Here is a 19,220-nt window from a genome sequence, read left to right on the forward strand (position 1 = left end):
AGCGTCGAGAATGGTCTCGGCCATGCGAATAGAGAGGTCGTGGGCCTCTGCTATTTTGAAGCTGTCGTCCTCGCAGGTGTAAGCTGCGTATACGTTGCCCCTGAGGGTTAAAACTCCTTTCTCAGTAGGCATCTTGAGCACCAGATACCTGTAATGAGGTATGGCCATGAACTTGGTGAGCGATGGGCGACCAAGAATAGCATGGTAGGTGCCGTCGAAATCAGCGACCACGAAGTTGACGTAGTCGGTGCGGAAGTGGTCCGGAGTCCCAAACTGCACCGGTAGCGTGATCTGCCCGAGAGGTGTGGAGCTCTGTCCGGGGAGAACGCCCCAGAACTGTGCCTCGTACGGCTTCAGGTCCGCCTAGGCTATTTTCAGAGCAGGCAGGCTGTTCTTGAACAGTATATCAATGGAGCTGCCGCCGTCGATCAGTACCCTGTCGAATTGAACCTTGTTGATGCAGGGATCGAGGACCAGGGGAAAACGCCCTGGCTCGGGTATGGCGGCCCATTGGTCTTTCCTGCTGAAGTAGATTTCACGGTGAGACCACGGAGGAAGCCGCGGATCGGTGAGAAGGTTGTCGGTGTTTGCCACGTTCAAGCAAGCGCGGGCGAGTAGCTTGCGTTCTCGTTTGGTCTCAATGGACACCTTGCCGCCGATGATGGTGTGCACGCGACCAGTCGGCTTGACGTATTTATGACGAGGATCTGCATCGTCGTCGTCGTTGTCCTCATTGCGCTGTTCCCCCGCGTCGTTAGGCTTGTCGGACGTATCCGGAGCCTGTTGACGCGTGTAGATAGTTTTGAGGACGCGGCAATTCTCCATGGTGTGGTTTGACTTAGGATGGAGCTGGCAGGGTCCCTTCAATGCTTTGGCGTAGTCGTCCTCGTAGTTTCGACGTCCGCTGCCCTTTTTCACAGTATTGACCTCGCCGTCGTCTTCCCGAGCGCGCTTGCTCCTGTAATCGTCACGGCGGTTACGCCGCTGATTACGTTGATCACGGTGGTCGCGGGGATCGTTGCGCTGGTTGCGGTGGTCAAAATTATCGCTCCGACCACGATTGCCACGGTAATCGTCGCGGTGTGGGGGGTGGTCGGGTCGTGTAACTCTTGCTGCTTCTTCAACGATTATCTTTTTAGCGTCGTCAGCGTCCGCATATTTCTTAGCGGTGGCCAAAAGCGCTGTGACCGATTCGGGTCTCTTCCGGAGGAGCTTGTCTCTTAGGGCGTCGTGGAAGCGGAGGCCGGTGACGAAAGCCTCGATTGCTTCATTGTCGGATATTGATGGGACCTTGATGCGCATCTCCGAGAAACGCCGAACGTACTCGCGTAGTGGTTCATCCTTTCGATCTCGGATCCGTTGCAGATCGTACTTGTTGCCGGGTTGTTCACAAGTAGCGATGAAGTTGTCGATGAAGGCCTGCCTGAGCTCCTGCCAAGAGTCAAAATAGTTCGCTGGCAAGCTAACCAGCCATTGGTGACCTGCATGACCAACAGCGACTGGGAAGTAGTTAGACATGACGTGCTCGTCAGCCATGGCTGAGCGGCACGCAGTTTCGTAGAGCATGACCCATAATTCTGGGTTTTCCTTGCCGTCGTACTTCTGAAGCTTCTCGAGCTTGAAATTCTTGGGCCATATGACTTGGCGCAGGTGTGGAGTGAACTGCTTCAGACCCGGCGGACCGTGGGCGGTGTCATACTCCATACGGCGATAGCTTTCGTGGGATGCACGATCGTCGGCTCTCTGGTTGATGCGGGCACGCAGATCACGTCCACCGAGGTGATGGCGGAGATCGTTATTGCCATCGCGGCGATCTCGATTGCCATCTGGATTAGCCTTGCGACCGTGGTTATCGCGGCGATTGTCGCGGTTATCTCGGCGGTTGTCTCCCCGAACGTCGTGGCGGTTATCCTCCCGGCGGCGGTTGTCGTCCCGACCATCATCGCGACCGCCGTTTCCGCCTTGACGGTTGTCTGACGGGTCGTTATTGCGCGAGCCACGTTGGTTGAGTGGCTGTGAGCGACTTGAGTATTGACGGCTGTAGCTTGATTCGACAGAAACTGATGGAGCCCGGGCTTGGTTCATCTCTGCGGTCTGAGCCATAGCAGCCGTCAGATAAGCTTGTATGTCATCACGGATTACTTGAGTCTCGGGAGTGTTGGGCAGCCGCTGCATTGTCGCCATGGCGACGGCTACGTTGGCACTTGGGGTCTTGAAGACTTGTTTATCCCCCACCCTGTCGAAAGCATTGTTGAGGTCACGCGGTTGGACCCTTATGCGTCGTGCCTCCTGGTCTGCTTCAGCTTCGGTTTGCCGGCGATTAAACCGGTCAATATTGCGTGCTTCGCGTGCAGTCTTCTCTTGTTCTGTTTCGCCAACTGCTGGCGGCTCGTCGTTGCTGACAACATGGATCAAATCCCCCCGTCTTGGCGGGAAAGACGGAAATTGGGGGAAACCCGAGGCGTGGTCTGGTAGATCCAGATCGTATTTGACGCCTTCATCTTCGTGACGCTGAAGCTCGGTGTGGACAGATGCGTTAGACGCGATGCCGGATGAGGAGCTGGAGTCACCCTCTCGGACGGTGTGGACGGATCCTTCCTGATAATCTTCAATCCGGACCATGTTGACGATGTTGCATGACTTCGGCCGAGATTGGTGCACAGGAAGTAGATCCGAGCGGCGTCGCAGGTTGTACGCGTAGCTGGAGGCAGCGTTTTGCAGGCCGTAGGGCTGGACCTGGTGATTCTCCGTCGGGGCTTCGTACTCGCAGAGTCGGAGACCCGTCGCAAAGGCTGGCTGGCGATGAGCGGAGCGCCCCTCAGGAGTAGATACGACCACAAGATCTGTTCCGAGTCGTGTAGGACGACTGGTCCGAGCTGGTCGGATAGATCTGTTGTGGGGAGATGTACCTGCTCATTAGGTTGGCTTTGAATCGTACTTACCAGAGCTAGGGTTTCAGCGAGTTTGATGCCGACCTGATCGATGGAGTCGATCAAGTCGGTGTCGTCGATCTGTTTTCCTCTGTAGCGGGGAAGCGGACGACGGGTGGTCGGCGTGGCTGTAAGCGTGGTCGGAGCCAGATGTACCGTGGTCGGAGCCAGATCCATCGTGGTCGGAGCCACGTTCGTCGTGGTCGGAGCCGTGTTCACCGTGGTCGGAATCGTATTCACCGTGGTCGGAGCCGTAGCCGATGCAGGTGAAGTAGTCGTCGGCGCGGGTTGAATCCATGCCTCCTCCGCGGTCATGGTGATGGAGACGTCGGGGCCGGTGGTCCAGGTGATCTGGCCGACGGTGAACGTGAGGCCGTTGGGCGTAGCCATGGAGCCGGAGACGATGACCATCTTGTTTGCTTGACGAGCAGTACGCACACCCCCTACCTGGCGCGCCACTGTCGACGAAATATGGTCGGCAGTCTACCTAGGGGTATGCCCAAGGTAGTAGATTATCGGCAGACAGATGCGCAAGCCCCAAACAAGACGGTGACGTAAGACAGACACGAGGTTTTATCCAGGTTCGGCCGCCAATAAGGCGTAATACCTACGTCCTGCGTCTGATTTGTATTGCTGCATGTCAATGAGAGATGTTTTTTAGAGGGGTCCCCTGCCCGCCTTATATAGTCCGGGGGGCAGGGTTACAGATCTGGAAACTAATCCTAGTCAGTTACAATTGCCATATGTGGCCGGACAAGGATTCCTATTCTAACCGACCAGGATCCTGCTTGGTCGCCAAATCCTCCTTGATTCCTTGTGCGGGACTCCGATCAGGTGGACCGAGCCGCACGTCGTTTTTCGGGTGGACTGAACCCATCGATCCGGGCCAGCCCAAGCTTAGCCGTAAGGGTATAGGGGTTAATACCCCCACACACAGCGAACGGAGTCAATCATCGAATTGCTTGAAAAGCGCACTAAAACGACGACGATGCAGCACACGAACGGTATGGGACGACGCGCAGTGGGATGGTGTGTAGCCGCGGTCAGCCCTACAACACGTCGCTGCGCGCGCAACGCCGAGGCCTTATTGACGCCCGCGCTGGAGACGTTAAGCCTCGGGTGCACGTGGGCGAGCTCGCTCATGCCGCGCGGGGGCAGAATGGCAGATGGCGACAACGGCGCGGTGGCGGCAGGGTTGGAGGCTTGGAGCTCTCTGGACGCTGACGGGATGAGGGGAACCGCTGATGCGGCTGGCCATAGGGATGCCTCCGTCAGGCCACTCAAATCGGAGAGGCCCGCTGGGGTTTGCTGTAGACATGCTTCGGCCCCTCGACGAGACGAAGAAACGTGGTAAGGTAGCTTCGGTAAGCCTACTTAGAGGGTTGGCCAGAGATGGCCCAGTACGCAAACGCCCCAATTCCATATGCACAGGCCTCAAAAATACCACGACACAAACACAGAGCGAAATGCTGAAACAGAGACGACGCAGTACACCTACAAAACAAAAAAAACGCATTCCTGACTATGGTCGTTGTTATTCCATACTAGTTTGACTGGCGAAAGGTCAACGATCCAACAGTGCCCATCCATCCATCCGACCATCCCGGTGCATCCTACCGGCCGCGAACGCTGGCCATAGCCAGGGAAAGACCGCCGACAAGGGCCGCGAACAGCCCGAACGCCGTCGCTGGGCCGACGGTGCTGGCAGCGAGTGCAGTGGCAGCTGAGGAGGCAACGACGATGCCCAACACAGCTGAGAGGCTGCCGCCATGCTCGTGTCCGTCGTCCGCGCCGGCTGCCTTCACACCGACCGCAGTCGGATCCCAGGCCTTGCCGCCCGCGGCCGCGTCGACCGAGACCTGCACGTCCGTTCAAAGGTCAGGTGAGCGGCCAGGACTGAGCTCTGCTCCACTGAAAACAGAGGCAGCGCCAATTGAACGCTGTTGCGTGGCGTCTCGAGAAACTGCACGTGCACAAGCCCAGATCACCTGCACGGCGTAAGTAGGGGAACGCGGGGCGCGTAACGCCTCCGCGGCGGGCACGACGTTCTCAGGCGGCAGGAGCACGTCGTAGTAGTAGACGCCCTGCTCGGTGACGAAAGGCACCGCGTCCTCTCGTGGGGACGCGAGGCCGTCGGAGCAGCTGTCGAGCGCGCGCGGTCCAGCGATGTGGTCGTTGCCGAGGAGGAGCGCGACGACGGGCGCGGCGTTCTCGCGCGTCAGGATGCTGTTGTCGTAGAACGCGCCCATATAGCCGTGGGCGGCGCGTACCTCGTCGCCAGAGTGGCCCATCCAAGCGTGCGAGAACCCTTTCTCCTTCTGGAACAGGCTTCCCTCCTTGTCGCCGAGCACCTGGAGCCTTGACGCGTCCAGGTGCACCACCACCGTGCCGTCCTCCTCCATGAGCTACGAAAGAAAAGACAAACGATCAGGCACAGCACGTTGCTCTGTTCCGACCGGCAGGTAGAGCTTGTACCCGCAGGATGAGGCGCTCGGACTCGGAGTAGTCCTTGACGGCGTCGCTGTTTCCGTCGCCGGCGAATTTGACGGTCGGCTCGTCGTTGGTCCTGGAGGAAACCAATCCGGCGGGCAGCTGGCGGCGGAGTCCCTCCTCCAGCACGACGTCGACGGGGTGCGCGGCGTGGTACCGCCGCGCGTCTCCTTCGCCTTCGCCACGCAGGGGCGCCGCCACCGGTGCGGCGCTGGGAGGCCGCGCGGCGGCACCGGCACCGTGGCCGCTAGCGCCGGCTATCTGCCGACGGAGTTCCTCCGGCAGGTCCTCGAAACGGACGACGGCAAAGGGCTGGTAGTAGCCTGCGCCGGAGGGCAGCGGCTTGGCTAGCACCACCAGGCGGCCCGCTTCGATCCCGCCGTACGCGCTCGGCATCGCCTCCGGACGCCGACGCGCGCGGTCCTCGAGGTCCCCGCGCGCTCCGGCGGCCGTGCCAGCCTCGGGCATCATCCCCTGGGCCGTGCTGTTCCGTGCAGTGGGAATGTGGGGGTGCCTGGACTCTGGAGACCCGGGGATGGGGAGCAGTGGCCAGTGGGGGCTGTGGGGCGTGTCTCCGTTTGGTGCGGCGGCCGTAGCCTTTATGCTTTCTCGGGTATCGTCAGGTGACGGTGACGCTGGATCCGGCCGGCCGTAGCGTACGACTTTTCTGCGCCGTGGTCGGGCGAGAAGACTAGGCTGCTATTGGTATTCTTGTTGCTGGTCGGCGTGCAAACGTGGCAGCTGGATGCCTTGGCGCGTGGCGTGGCTAGTTGGCTTTATCCGTGGGATCCTGACCGCGTGACGCCACCGATTACCAAAGCTGGGTATCGTGCGAGACTTGCTAGTCCACTGGCAACGTCGATGTCGATGTCGGCTGTGTTCGGCTGGTTTACGTACGGTTGATTTGTTTGAAGAAAAAAATACTATGACTATTGCATGCATGCATCTAAAGATGGCAACATGTACAAAATATCCACATACCCGCGGGTAAGAGACCCGCTGGGCAAGGATACAGGTGTATGAGTCCGCCCGCGGGCACGGATACGGGTACGTCCCTAAACCCGACGGATATCAGCTGACGGGCAAGAAAATATGCTACCCGCACCCACAAACCCGTCATACCCGTTACCACCAACGCTAGCAACCAACAGCCCACATTCTTGTTCACGGCCCATTGAAGCCCAGCACAAAAGTCGCATATAAAAGCAGCTAAACCTAACTGCTCAACATATCTCCACTCCCCACTCTCCTGTCTAGCCGCCATCGCCGCCTGCTTAGCGAGTCGCGATTGCGCGTCGCACTTCCGCGGTCACGTACTCCCGTAGCATCACGCCCGCAGTCCCTCTTGCTCGCAAGTTCTAGATCGAGAGACGCATTCCCTTCTCTTGCAGTCATGCTCACGCATGCAGCATGCGATCCAGATCGAGAGCCGCACTCCCTCTCTCTTGCAGTCACGCATTCAGCAGGCATGCATCCTTGAACACTCGTCCATGATTGGCTAAAGGAGAAAAGAAGCGTAGAACGGCTGGTTCTTCAACTCTGGTCCGTGATCGGCTAAAGGATGAGGATTGAAGTCTCGGAGGAAAGCAGCACAGCACTGCTGTCCGCTTTGCATTTTTTTATTTGGATTTTTTTAGATAGGAACTACAATTGTTTCTACTTTACTTTCTCGATTGGAAATTTATTGTTGTATAGTCCTCGCCGCCCTGCAGTCGTCCTTGCCGTCACCGCCCTCCTCTAGATCTTGCGGGCACACGGGCATGCCCGCGGGCAAGGCATGCCAGCGGATAGCGGGCGCGGGCATGGGATGGTGCCCGTGGCGGGTGGCGGGCACGGGTACGGGCACGGAATTTTGGTTGTGGGCGCGGGCATGCAGCACCTGTATCCGCGGGCATTTTGCCCGTTGCCATCTTTACATGCATCCCTCATTGGTCTATTGGTGTGCCCATCATCCGTTCTTATGCTGCACTTCCATTCAATTTCATGCATGCTTAAAAACATCCCAATCACCCATCACTATCCAACACTATACGCACACACTCACACACACATAGAAAGTTTCCTAGTGATGGTAATGGCTTTGTTGCCCGTTGTGAGCTATGTAGCACACCCGTCCATGTGATGTGAACAATGTGAGTTTTTTTATGGGATAAAACTTGGACGCACACAACACACACTCCACATTCACACCACATATACACACATGCGTGCACGTCCGTACACACGCAAAGAAGAGATTGGGAGGCGTACCACCGAACGGGCACGCGTGCGTATAGGGTATCGATAGTAGGGATACCCAAAGCAAGGAAGTTAGCGCTCACACTGACCTCCCCGGATGGCTCAAGACGTATTAAAAAGTCTCACCCGGCCCAAAGACCACGGGCTCCGTCTCGCCCGACCCCAAGGACATGGTCTCCGTCTCGCCCGACCTCAAGGCCGCGGGCTCCGTCTCGCCTGACCCCTTAGGTGCGGGCTCCACCTCGCCCAACCCCAAGGACGCGGTTTTCGTCTCGCCCGACCTCGGGCTCCGTATAGCCTGACCTCGAGGCCGCAGGCTCCGTCTAGCCCGATCCCTTGGGCGCGGGCTCCGTCTCGCCCAAGGTTGCAGGCTACATCTCGCCTGACCTCGAGGACACGGGTTCCGTCTCGTCCAACGGGGACCCATACAACCGCCAACCACTCCAGGTCCAAGCGTATGGGCCTGGATTAAAACTCTGACGCCAGGGAAGAGGCCGGCACGCCTCGATGTAAACCGTGGCCATGACGGGCCATACCTAAGGATTCACATCAAGAACAGTGTCGGGCGTGACGGTGTTGTTCTGCCTAACCCTATCGTACGAATGCTGACAGGCGCGTCAGTTCACCACGACATCCGTCGGGACAGAGTGGAACGCCATGATCGGCAGATGACGCCTGCGCATGGCGCCAGTGACGAACAGGGCCGCGACATGGAGCCGTCCCTGTTGACATCCATAGGATCAGCGGAACCCGCTTGAAGGAGAAGGACCCGGTAACCCTGGAAGCCTTCTTCTCTCTCTTGTTCTTCTAATTTTCCTCCTCTGTAACCCGCGCTTTCCCTTCGCCTATAAAAGGGAAAGCAGGGCGACCTACGCTGGTGGGCAAAAAAACACAAGAGCGACACGAACACATGGCTGAGCGGCAAAGCGAGCTCTCAGCACCCATTCACTCCTTGCACCAGAGACTTGGGATCCTCTCCCTCTCTTGCATGTTTGTAACCCCTACTACAAACCAAGTGCCAGTAACACGAGCAGCAGCGAACTAGACATAGGCATGTTCCACCCGAACCAGTATAACCCTTGTGTCCACCGAGCACACCATCCGAGCCAGATGCGTAAATACAAATTAACTCGTCGGTGGTCCAAAAATACCGACAGACCGATAGTTGGCGCATCAGGTAGGGGCTTTTTGCGTGTCTCGATGTCCACATCAAGCCTCAGATGGCTAGTCACGGCATCAGCTTCGAGAACCTGGACTTCATCGTTACGACGGAGGGAGAGTTGGCGTAGGTTCCCGCCGCCGTCCAACCTCTCCACTCCCCTGGCCTCGACGCAATCACCGAGGCGCTTAAGGAGCTGTAGCTGCACGCACCAGAGGCCCGCGCCTCTGGGAGCGACCAGCTCCTCGACTTCGATTATGGGAGGCTAGAACGCCAGCTCGACGCCTTCCTAGGACCCCGACTGTCCCGGGAGGACCTGCGTCACCTCACCTTCTCTTTCACCAACGTCATGACACAGCTTGCCGGAGGAGAACCGCTCTCCTCGGAATACCTCATTCGGAGCGCCTCGACAGTGGTCCCATTCAGTCTGCGCAACGTCACAAAGACCGTTGGCCACCTTGTGGCGCAACGCACGCCCCCATCCCCTACGAACGACGAGTTCGTGGGGATGACCGAATACGTCATGGAATCTTTCCACGACCTTTTCACGGAAGAATCAAAGTCGCCCTCTGACTCTAACTCTAGCAGGGGGAGCCACCACCTCTCACGAGAATGTTTTATGGCAGGTACCCCCGAGGGATACATCAAAAGCATCCACGATGGAGGGGCTACCCCAACAGACAAACTTGATGACGAGGTCGAGGGGGATGCAGGGGCCCCACCTCGCCTGCGGGTAGAGCAGCTGAGGGTGCGGCACCAAGAGCTCAAAGAAGCATGACTCCAGCTCAAGCGAGAGATCGAGCGCCACGGAGACGGTGGGCGTGTGCGCGCCATGGCCCGCGACGTGAACCGGAGGATCATCGAGGACGATGAAGCCCTCCCACACTTCACCCAGGCAAGCTAGAACGTCGCTGCCGTGGTAGCCTTGCTCTAGGGGCTTTCGGAGCCCACGACACCAGAGGATCATCGGGCCCATCGCGAGATTCGCACGCTACTCGAGCGTACGGTGGCGCAGCATGCCGAAAGCTTGATGTCCCGATGACGCAAGCTTGACGCAAGCCAGCACGCGCCCTTAGAGCGACCCGACAGGGACGTGTCAGTCCACCGGCGTAGCGAGGCGAAGGGATTAATAGGCATTTGTACATTTGCATAAAAGCATGGCATTTATTAAGAAGATGATATGCTCATGATTCAACCTTCAAGTCTTTAACATTTATAGTTATGTTGACAAGTAGCAATTGAGAAACATAGTTAAGTGATCAATGTATAAGTCATCTCATCATCAAGTTCCATCATTAGCACTACACTAAGTCTAGAAGAGAGAACAACCAAAGGGTTTCATCCCGAAGGACTTCAGGCTTTCAAAAAGATCTCTACATAGGTTACAAATGTATCCACACGGGCAATGGGACGAACCTTCATACCCATTCCTAATTAAGGGTTGCCTCATGTTTCCAATATTTTACTAGTGTGGCCATGGACGATGCTCACGAACGGTTTGCAAGATGTCAAGGTAGTGATTTTTCATTCCCCTTGCGTCACCTAAAGGGTACCAAGGTAAAGACATCTCCTCGCTCTACCTCTCGTCACCCCCCTCCCCGCGTGTACGTCGAATCTATGAGAAAAACGGTCACCACAACAAGCTACTTGGCTTACCAGCCTCATTCTCGGCATGTGGTCTGTACGGGTGGTTACTCAAACTTACTATCCCATGCATGGTCCTTACTCCACGAGCTACGTCACTTGAGATCCCATACTCACAGTGACCACACCCCTCACTTGAGTATAGATTACCAAATTGATCATTTATTAATTATCTCAAGTTGAAGTTGGTCCTTAGTCACATTTAGCAAATTGAGTCGAGTTGACACCCTTACAAGTTTTAAGTGATTAATTATCCTGGTGTAGCTCCTACACACGTGAGGGTGAGTTCTCTTCTCACACTTGACTTCTAACGAAACTAGCCACTAAGCAATTAAGCGACCCAAACCCATTGGCTAAGTAAAGGCTATGGTTAATTTAAGTGAGTTGGTCTAGCTTAGTGAGTCAAGATTAAATAACTTATCATTTTTTTATGAAATGCAAACTCATAATGAATAAACATGTAAGCATCCGAAATAGGGGTAATAATAGTGTGGGTTGCCTGCCTAGTGGATGAGCAATGCTCTAATAGCTTGGAACATCACTTGATGTTGCTCTGATATCATGTACCGGAATGTATGCACATGTATGAGATGTCATGATCATGTATGCAAGACATTATATAAAATAGAGAACATAGAAGAGATGGCATAAGATGAGAGAGGTTCAGTGTATGGCTCAACTCCTATGTGAGGGCAAGGTGGAATAAATATGATGCTTATGCTTGCTATGACATGTTTAGATATATGTATGATTAAGTATTAAAGACAGGGTACTAGGTGTAACATGTGTGTGTAGTATAGCATTACTCTATCGGCTAGCATTCACGGATGCTGCATCAATAGGGACGGACGGTCCATGCATGGTGACGGTCCATCGACACCTTGGTGAAAGTTTCTAATAAGTGTTTGGCTTCACAGACGCTCTGTCCTTAACCTCGGATGGTCCGTCAGCTTAATTGACAGAACCCGAAGCTAAATAGTTTGGTTTATAAATTTCATAATTCAGAAGGACACTCCGTGGGTTCTAGGACTTAGGTGTTTAAGTGACTAAGTCTGTGTGGAGCTTACGGAACGTTCTGTCAAATGTGACGGATGCTCTGTCCTCAATTGGCTGCTCCCAGGTTTGAATTATAGCCATTATAATTCTACCGGACGTTCCGTGGGAATTTACGTAGAGTCCGTCACTTGAGTCTATGATCTCTGAGTTTTCTAAGCGTGTGAATGAAATCATGGAACATTCCATCAGTCGTAAAATCGTTAAGTTGTCTACCTAAGTGCTTTGGTTGTGCATTTGCATTGACGGTACCTTCCCTCAAAAGTGGCGGACGGTCCATGATATGCTGGACAGTGCTAGATATTGCATCTTGAATTTGTGATCTTCATCTATAGGTCTTGCATGTTCAATCCATTGCTAGTGTGTGTTACTAAGGTGATTGAAAGTCCACTAACGTGGTGCATGTGTTTAGAGTGCAAAGATGAAGCTATATATAACCTATTTCCCATTCTCCCCAAGATTAGGATATATAAAATGCTATATATAACCTATTTCCTTTTAAAGGTGTACATTCCTTTTAAGCTATACATTTTTATATCTAAAGTTTGCTGGTATGAGTGTTATTAGTACAAAACTGCTTTAAAATATCATTTGCAATGTATCTTTGTTAATACTGCAAACTATAGGCATAGATAGTCTTAAGAACAATTCTTGTTAAGAGTAGACGCATGTCATAGTTTACATCTTATGTCAGGTGATGCTAAGTTGTGGGTGTTTTAAGTTTAACTTTGATATTTAAAGATATTACCATGTTTCTTCTTTTTTTCCTTTTTACTTACATAAAAACAATATGAAATTAACAACGTACAAAACTTCATGCAAAAATAATAAATTTAAGTATTAACCACATTGAATCCAGCTAGAGATGAGAGAGTTGACTAGGAAAAAAACTTGTTCTCTAAAATGAAGACCAAATAAAATGATCGTTACATGAATTCTATTTACTAGATGATAACTTTTTAGGAAAGCTAGTCAGATTTGATATTTTTTGGAGAAATTTTGTTTATTATTAGAATTTTGAAAAATATAAGTTGACTAAGAAACTATGTGTAATTAAGATATACAATCTTTTCAATTTTTCCTTCTAAAATTTTCGTTAGATTTAAGTGTATTATTTATTTCATAGATGGCATATATTTTTTGTAATTTCATGGCCATTTTTAAAATATTTTTTTTGAGAAAGATTATTTTTTATTAGATTTCAAAAATATAAGTTGACTATGAAAAACAGGTGTAAGATATACAATCTTTTCAATTTTTTACTTTCTAAAATTTTCATGCAATTTAAGTGTATTATTAATTTATGGTATATATTTGTTTGTAATTTAAATGTCATTTTTTACATCACATGCAATTCAAATGCGAAGTCATTCAATAAATATGGATGAAATTTTTTCAATATTGATCAAATGTTATTTAAAATTTATTAAATTTTCAAAAGAAGAATAGAGTCATTCGAAATTTGAATGGATGAGATATGAATTTTGGAATGGTTTGGCTTCACTTGGTTGTTCGTTTAATTCGGAACTGCAAAAACGAATTGTGCAAATCGGTCGTGGGCTTTGTTAGCACGTAACGTAACGGGCTCATGGGCTACTGGTGTTTGGCTTGTTGGGCGGAGGCCAGGGAATGGAGGGAAAGAAGTTGGGCCATGCAATCATCCAATGCCCTGTTTGCTTGGCTGATAAGCCATGGCTGAAAGTACCGTTGACTGATTTGTTGTGTAAGAAAAATATTGTTCATTAGCTGAAAAAGTACGACTTCTAAACAAGCGGACAGTGCGTTCAGCGCCACTCGCTCCCGCTCTACAGTGTGTGTTGCTACAGTTCAAGGCCTGGAGCCGGAAAAGCTGTACCAAAGTGGTCTAAATCGAACATGCATGTCCCAATTTTATGGATGAAAATGGAGCAAAAGATGAGAAGAGAGCGCAGAGAAGTGGCAGGTGGGGATGTGGGCAACCAGCAGGCCAAGTGGAAGGCAGGTCCGTGCATGCATGCTTGGCTGGCACCGAGACCGAGTGACGCTGACGCCAGTGGTTACACCAGCTGCGTGCTACTGCTTCCTGCATGCACTGGCCTTGGCCGCTTGGCGGGCGTCGCTGTCACCCTCCTCGATCGCTAAAAGTCTACTCGAGATAAGGCATTCTATGCGTATGCATGATGACTCGTGAGCTGTTGTTGTTGCTGGGGATTATCGAATTGTAGTGTCGTCCACACCATAGTGGCTGTCCGCTTCAGGGTGTCGTTACAAAATGAAACAAGGGACAAGGGATAGAATACCAGCCAATTCATGAACTTGCGTACTCAGCGCACGATGCCTTGCATTATTGGCTAAGGTTCATACTATCTAGTACGTATATTTTATTGTGTTGTGCACAAGCATAATACATAACCTTGCAAATATTTTTTACTTGGTTAAATAATCAATCTCGTGGTGCAAGCGCACGCAATACGGTCGTGGTTGAACCGTGCCCTAGGAAGAGGTTATAGCCAGAATCGGATTACAAAAATAATCAATCTCGAGCACATGTGCAACGTTGTACCATGCTGTTCGCTTACTTATCAGCCATTGTATAGTGTTTTTCTCTCACCACAAATTAGCAAACAGTAATTTTCAACCTGACTTTTCAGCGAAATAAACAGGGCAATGGTGCAGTGACAAGGAGCCTCCGGCGTGGATGGGTTACTTTGCCTAGCAACAGACGGTGCCCACCGGCGGGATCCCCGTCCGGCCGTCCCTCCGAGTACGTAGCGACAAGGCGACACCTTTCTGTTTCTGCCCCGCGCCGAGGTTGGCTTCTTGTCGTGTGCCGGAGCGCCGGACCAGGAAGGGGAGGCCCGCCGGACGGCCGTAGCGCCACCCAGACGGCCAGACCCAGCACGTACGCAACGACCAACCACACCCACGTCGTCCGATCGGCTCACTGCACTGCTTGCTTCATCAATCAGTCATCGTCAGCCATGGACACACGAGACGACAGAGGGGGGAGGGAGAAGCTGACAGACATACACGGTACACCCAGCCCCAGCTCTTGAACTCGGCGTCGTCGTCGTCCTCCTACATGACACTGAACGCCAGCGCAGCCATAGCCCCCACCGAGTCCCTGCCAGCCGAGGCGAGACAGACGCTGCGGGCGCGCTGACATGCTCTTGCTTGTTGTTCCTGCAGTCGTCTGCAGCCGCTGGCGACGAGCGGTGCCGTGCCCGGCCGCTACGTGACCTCGGGCCCCGTCGGCGGCGGGGCCATGGGGATCTACGAGCGGCAGCGCCACCTGGTGGCGGCCGGCGTGTGGGGGGAGCCGTTCCGGCCCGACGCCGACGCCGTGGCCCTGCCCCTGGCCGCGGTCGTCCCCACGGTCACCGTGGCGACGACGCCGGCGCCGCTCGACGTCGTCGAAGCAGAGGAGGTCAAGTTCGGCAAACGCCTGGTAATAATTATTCAAGCGCCCTCCCCTGACCCCTGTGTGCTGCATCGCAGCTCGATGCGATTCTCCGTCTCCTCATGGATTCAGATAATCATCACTGGTGGGCCGTGGTTTGTTGCAGTTGCAGGCACAGCAGGACGACGTCGCGCCGCTGGTGGAAGAAGAAGCGCCGCCGCCGTCGTCGGATAGCTTCGGCCACGACGACGACGCCAGGCCAAGAGACAAGGTGAGACGGACCCGACTGATGAGTGATGACTCGGATGAATTATCCGCAGGCACGATCCTCGATCGCTGATCTTTGCCCTCGCTCTGCTTTGCCTAGATTCAGGTACGGCTCGCGCAGAACAGAGAGGCAGCCCGGAAGAGCCGGCTACGGAAGAAGGTCAGCAGCGTCTCAGCGAAGAGCCAACACTCATCGCGTGCCAAGCAAATCTTCTTGCTTTTGTTCCTTCGAATTGTTACGCCATCGAATCATCAGTCGAATCAGCTCATCGCTCATGATTGATGCTTTTGTTCCATCTATTGATACGACACAGGCGTACATCCAGAATCTCGAGACGAGCCGCATGAAGCTCGCGCAGCTGGAGCAGGAGCTCACCATGGCAAGGCGCCAGCAGCACGGCGCGTACGGCGTGGGAGGAGGAGGAGTCACACCGCCGGCGGCGGCGGCGGCGCCCGTGGACCCGCGCGTGGCCGCGTTCGAGCTGGAGTACGCGCACTGGGTGGAGGAGCAGGGCAGGCAGGCGACGGAGTTGCGTGCGGCGCTGCAATCGCACGCGCCGGACGTGCAGCTGCGCGTGCTCGTCGACGCGGGGCTGGCGCACTACGGCGCGCTGTTCCAGGCCAAGGCGCGCGCGGCGCGGTCCGACGCCTTCTTCGTGCTGTCCGGCGTGTGGCGGGCCCCCGCGGAGCGCTTCTTCCTCTGGATCGGCGGGTTCCGCTCCTCCGAGCAGCTCAAGGTGCTGGCGCCGCAGCTGGACCCGCTCTTGGAGCTCCAGACCGCCGAGGTGCGCAAGCTGCAGAACACGGCGCGGCAGCAGACGCTCGTCGAGACCCTCATGACCGTCGACGTCTCGCCGGACGGCGCTGCCAGCGGGGGCGGGTACGCGGCGCAGCAGATGGCCAGCGCCGTGGGCAAGCTCGCCGACCTCGTCGACTTCGTGGACAAGGTGACTGACTAGCCAGTTGCCACTGAGCAGCAGGCGAAACCAAAATCTTTGGCATTGGCACGCTCGATCGGTGTACGTCCTCTTGTTTCTGACCGACCGACCTCGACGTTGTTGGCACAGGCGGACCATCTCCGGCAGCAGACGCTGCGAAACATGCACAAGATCCTGACGCCGCGGCAGGCGGCGTTGGGGCTGCTCGCGCTCAGCTCGCTCTGGGCGGCGCGCCCGCGGGAGCCGGCGTAATCGTAACGAAACACCCCGCGACGGCTACGGCGACGGCGAACGCGAAGAGGAAGCGGCATTGCAGGCACGTGCGCGCGTGGTTGGCTTTGGCTGCCGCCCGGAGCGGCCGGCGGAGCAAGGCTGCCGCGGTCAGTGCCTCGGTCTTCTAATGGTTACAATTACAGCAGTGAATTTGGCTTTGGATTTGATTGACAGATCAAAGAAATTACAGGTGTAAATACAGTATTGAAAGTTGTTTGGGTAGGAGTAGGACAGGCTTGTATTGTTGAGTTGCTGTTTGTCTCGGTCAACCTGTAAACAGATCATGTGAAAGATGTACAATGAACAGTCTATGGAATGCTAGAGTTACACAGGTTTGTATGGCAACTATCCTAAGGTTCGTTTAGTTGCAGATATTGGACGACTGATGCTAAAATAGACACGAATGTCAAATCAGACTAGTTACTGGTATTAAAAATGGGCTACAATACACCAGGGCTTTCATCAACTTCCACGTGCATGGTCTTATTGAGGCAGCGGATGCGATGGTAGAACCTCTTAGCGAGGCATTTCAGGACATCACTTTATTCTCACCGTTATAAATGGCATTTATCAATTCAGCACAAAGCTTCTCTACTTCTGCCACCCTACTGTAGTAGAACCGACCAATTTATAAGAGTACAAGTACAATGGCAGCTTGCAAGCCGTCGCACTGTCATACTTGAGCCCATATAAACCCGATAGTCCATCGAGTACAGCGAAGGGTCTCGATTCAACCAACATACAACCAAGATCATACACGATTCAACATACATGTCACACGCTACATAGAGTTTACAAATTCATCCATCGAACAGGGCACAAAGTTACCGAGGCCTTCGTTACTTCGCCGTGCCGTACATAGGAGACCATCGGCCACGAGTGCTGCCAGTGCGTACCAGGGCGGCGCAGCGAACGGAGTCAATCATCGAGTTGCTTGTAAAGCGCACTAAAACGACAACGATGCAGCACACGAACGGGATGGGACGACGTGCAGTGGGATGGTGTGTAGACATTATAATTCTACCGGACGCTCCGTGGGAATTTACGTAGAGTCCATCACTTGAGTCTATGATCTCTGAGTTTCTAAGCGTGTGAATGAAATCATGGAACATTCCATCAGTCGTAAAATCGTTAAGTTGTCTACCTAGGTGTTTTGGTCGTGCATTTGCATTGACGGTACGTACCCTCAAAAGTGGCGGACGGTCCGTGAGATGCTGGACAGTGCTAGATATTGCATCTTGAATTTGTGATCTTCATCAATAGGTCTTGCATGTTCAATCCATTGCTAGTGTGTGTTACTAAGGTGATTGAAAGTCCACTAACGTGGTGCATGTGTTTAGAGTGCAAAGATGAAGCTATATATAACCTATTTCCCATTCTCCCCAAGATTAGGATATATAAAATGCCTAAATGAGATGACATGAAAACATATGCATTGATATGATGCACAAAACATGCCTCTTATGTAGCACATGCTCAAAGGAGGCTAACAAAATTGGTTTCATGAATTTTGAAGACCTAGAGAAGGACTTATATTTTAAAGAGCAAAAATGTATTATTTTAGTTCAAATTTAAAATAAATTTCTAGCCTCGAAATCATGGTTAGATGGTAGAGAATATTTTGAGTAACTCAGCAAAACTTGTAGAGCTCGACCCCATCCATGGTAGTGGTGGCCATGGATGAGAGGTGAAGCTCCATGGGGTGGGGTATAGAAACGGGGATGGAGGGGGGAGATGACTTGGGGCATTCTCATCATGTCTGGACGACCTCCTACAACAACAGTTCGGTTTGGGGTGGCTCGAAGGAGTAGATCACCTTGGGGCACCTCCATGGGCTTGGGGAAGAAAATGAAGTCTTGGGGGCCCTTTTCCTCCAACTCCAGCGAGGCGACGCCGTGGAGAAGCTTGGCGGTGAGGACCTCCAGCAGAGCTCTGGAGTGGGTGCTGTACCAAGCTAGGATGAACCCGCCCGGGGGCGTTTGGCTGGAAAACCAGCAGTCCAGCTCCGGCTCCCATGGGCACAATGCTGGTGACCCAATACTTTTTAACACCGATGATAAGCGCTATATCTCCTTCTACTACAACTCGACTACTTTTGTGGCATCGGTAGTTGTCATCTTGATGGTCCAGATTAAAGCCCTACTTACACGAAACGCACTGCATGCAGCCATGATATTCGACTTGTTCGGGCTTTTGGGTGCATACATTGCAGGTAGTAGCCGAAGCTTGAGAGCCTCTATCCATGTCATTGTCTCGGCTACTGCTTTCCTTGTCTATGTGACCGGGATCTATCTCCATGTCAAAGGTGACATCTACTCCTAATACTCTGTACGTTTTAGAGCATGCAAATCACAGCCCTATATACAGTGGCTAACCTAAAGATAAGAGGTAATGAAGAACAAACACAAGAACGCAGAGACGACAAGAACAAAAAATGGCAACTGTCAGAGGACAGTGCTATTTTCCACAGATAGTAGTGTTTACATCCACGATTACAAGGTAGTGTTCGACTCATTAAACACACTGAAGTCCAAACTACTTATACCAGCAGCTTTAAGAGCAGCTTTTTTGGTGAAGCTGAGTTGTTTTGAAAAAAAAAACTATTTGCTGGACATTCCTTTTAAAGGAGTACATTCCTTTTAAGCTATACATTTTTATATCAAAAGTTTGCTGGTTTGAGTGTTATTAGTACAAAACTGCTTTAAAATATCATTTGCAATGTAGCTTTGTTAACACTGCAAACTATAGGCATAGATAGTCTTAAGAACAATTCTTGTTAAGAGTAGACGCATGTCATAGTTTACATCTTATGTCAGGTGATGCTAAGTCGTGGGTGTTTTAAGTTTAAC

General features: G+C 52.8%; 2 protein-coding genes across 3 annotated transcripts; one reads left to right on the forward strand and one right to left on the reverse strand.

Moving 5' to 3' along the window:
* Positions 1-3,971: 3,971 nt before the first annotated feature.
* Positions 3,972-5,997, reverse strand: LOC136501659 (uncharacterized). Its single transcript, XM_066497174.1, has 3 exons — positions 5,406-5,997; positions 4,919-5,335; positions 3,972-4,789 (listed from the first exon to the last, which is right to left on the reverse strand). Exons 1-3 carry the CDS (start codon positions 5,889-5,891, stop codon positions 4,544-4,546), a joined length of 1,149 nt encoding a protein of 382 aa, XP_066353271.1. The 5' UTR covers positions 5,892-5,997; the 3' UTR covers positions 3,972-4,543.
* An 8,049-nt stretch (positions 5,998-14,046) lies between these two features.
* Positions 14,047-16,705, forward strand: LOC136500910 (transcription factor TGAL10-like). 2 transcript variants are annotated; one of them, XM_066496383.1, is made up of 5 exons: positions 14,047-14,941; positions 15,060-15,164; positions 15,267-15,320; positions 15,475-16,107; positions 16,228-16,705. In XM_066496383.1, exons 1-5 carry the CDS (start codon positions 14,759-14,761, stop codon positions 16,348-16,350), a joined length of 1,098 nt encoding a protein of 365 aa, XP_066352480.1. In that variant the 5' UTR covers positions 14,047-14,758; the 3' UTR covers positions 16,351-16,705. The 2 variants fall into 2 exon arrangements, with proteins under 2 accessions (XP_066352480.1, XP_066352479.1); XM_066496382.1 differs by having other exon boundaries at positions 14,049-14,941; positions 15,261-15,320.
* The last annotated feature ends 2,515 nt before the right edge of the window (positions 16,706-19,220 follow it).

Source organism: Miscanthus floridulus, chromosome 13 (genome assembly GCF_019320115.1).
Source record: "Miscanthus floridulus cultivar M001 chromosome 13, ASM1932011v1, whole genome shotgun sequence".
NCBI lineage: Eukaryota > Viridiplantae > Streptophyta > Magnoliopsida > Poales > Poaceae > Miscanthus > Miscanthus floridulus.

Excerpts from the sequence above, each read along its gene's own strand:
- LOC136500910 (XM_066496382.1), top strand. The coding sequence starts at position 14,759 with ATGGGGATCTACGAGCGGCAGCGCCACCTGGTGGCGGCCGGCGTGTGG. Across the intron at positions 15,165-15,260 it reads ACGCCAGGCCAAGAGACAAG|ATTCAGGTACGGCTCGCGCA; the intron begins GTGAGACGGACC and ends TGCTTTGCCTAG. Across the intron at positions 15,321-15,474 it reads AGAGCCGGCTACGGAAGAAG|GCGTACATCCAGAATCTCGA; the intron begins GTCAGCAGCGTC and ends GATACGACACAG.
- LOC136501659 (XM_066497174.1), bottom strand. The coding sequence starts at position 5,891 with ATGATGCCCGAGGCTGGCACGGCCGCCGGAGCGCGCGGGGACCTCGAG. Across the intron at positions 5,336-5,405 it reads CCGAGCGCCTCATCCTGCGG|CTCATGGAGGAGGACGGCAC; the intron begins GTACAAGCTCTA and ends TTTCTTTCGTAG. Across the intron at positions 4,790-4,918 it reads CCCCTACTTACGCCGTGCAG|GTCTCGGTCGACGCGGCCGC; the intron begins GTGATCTGGGCT and ends ACGGACGTGCAG.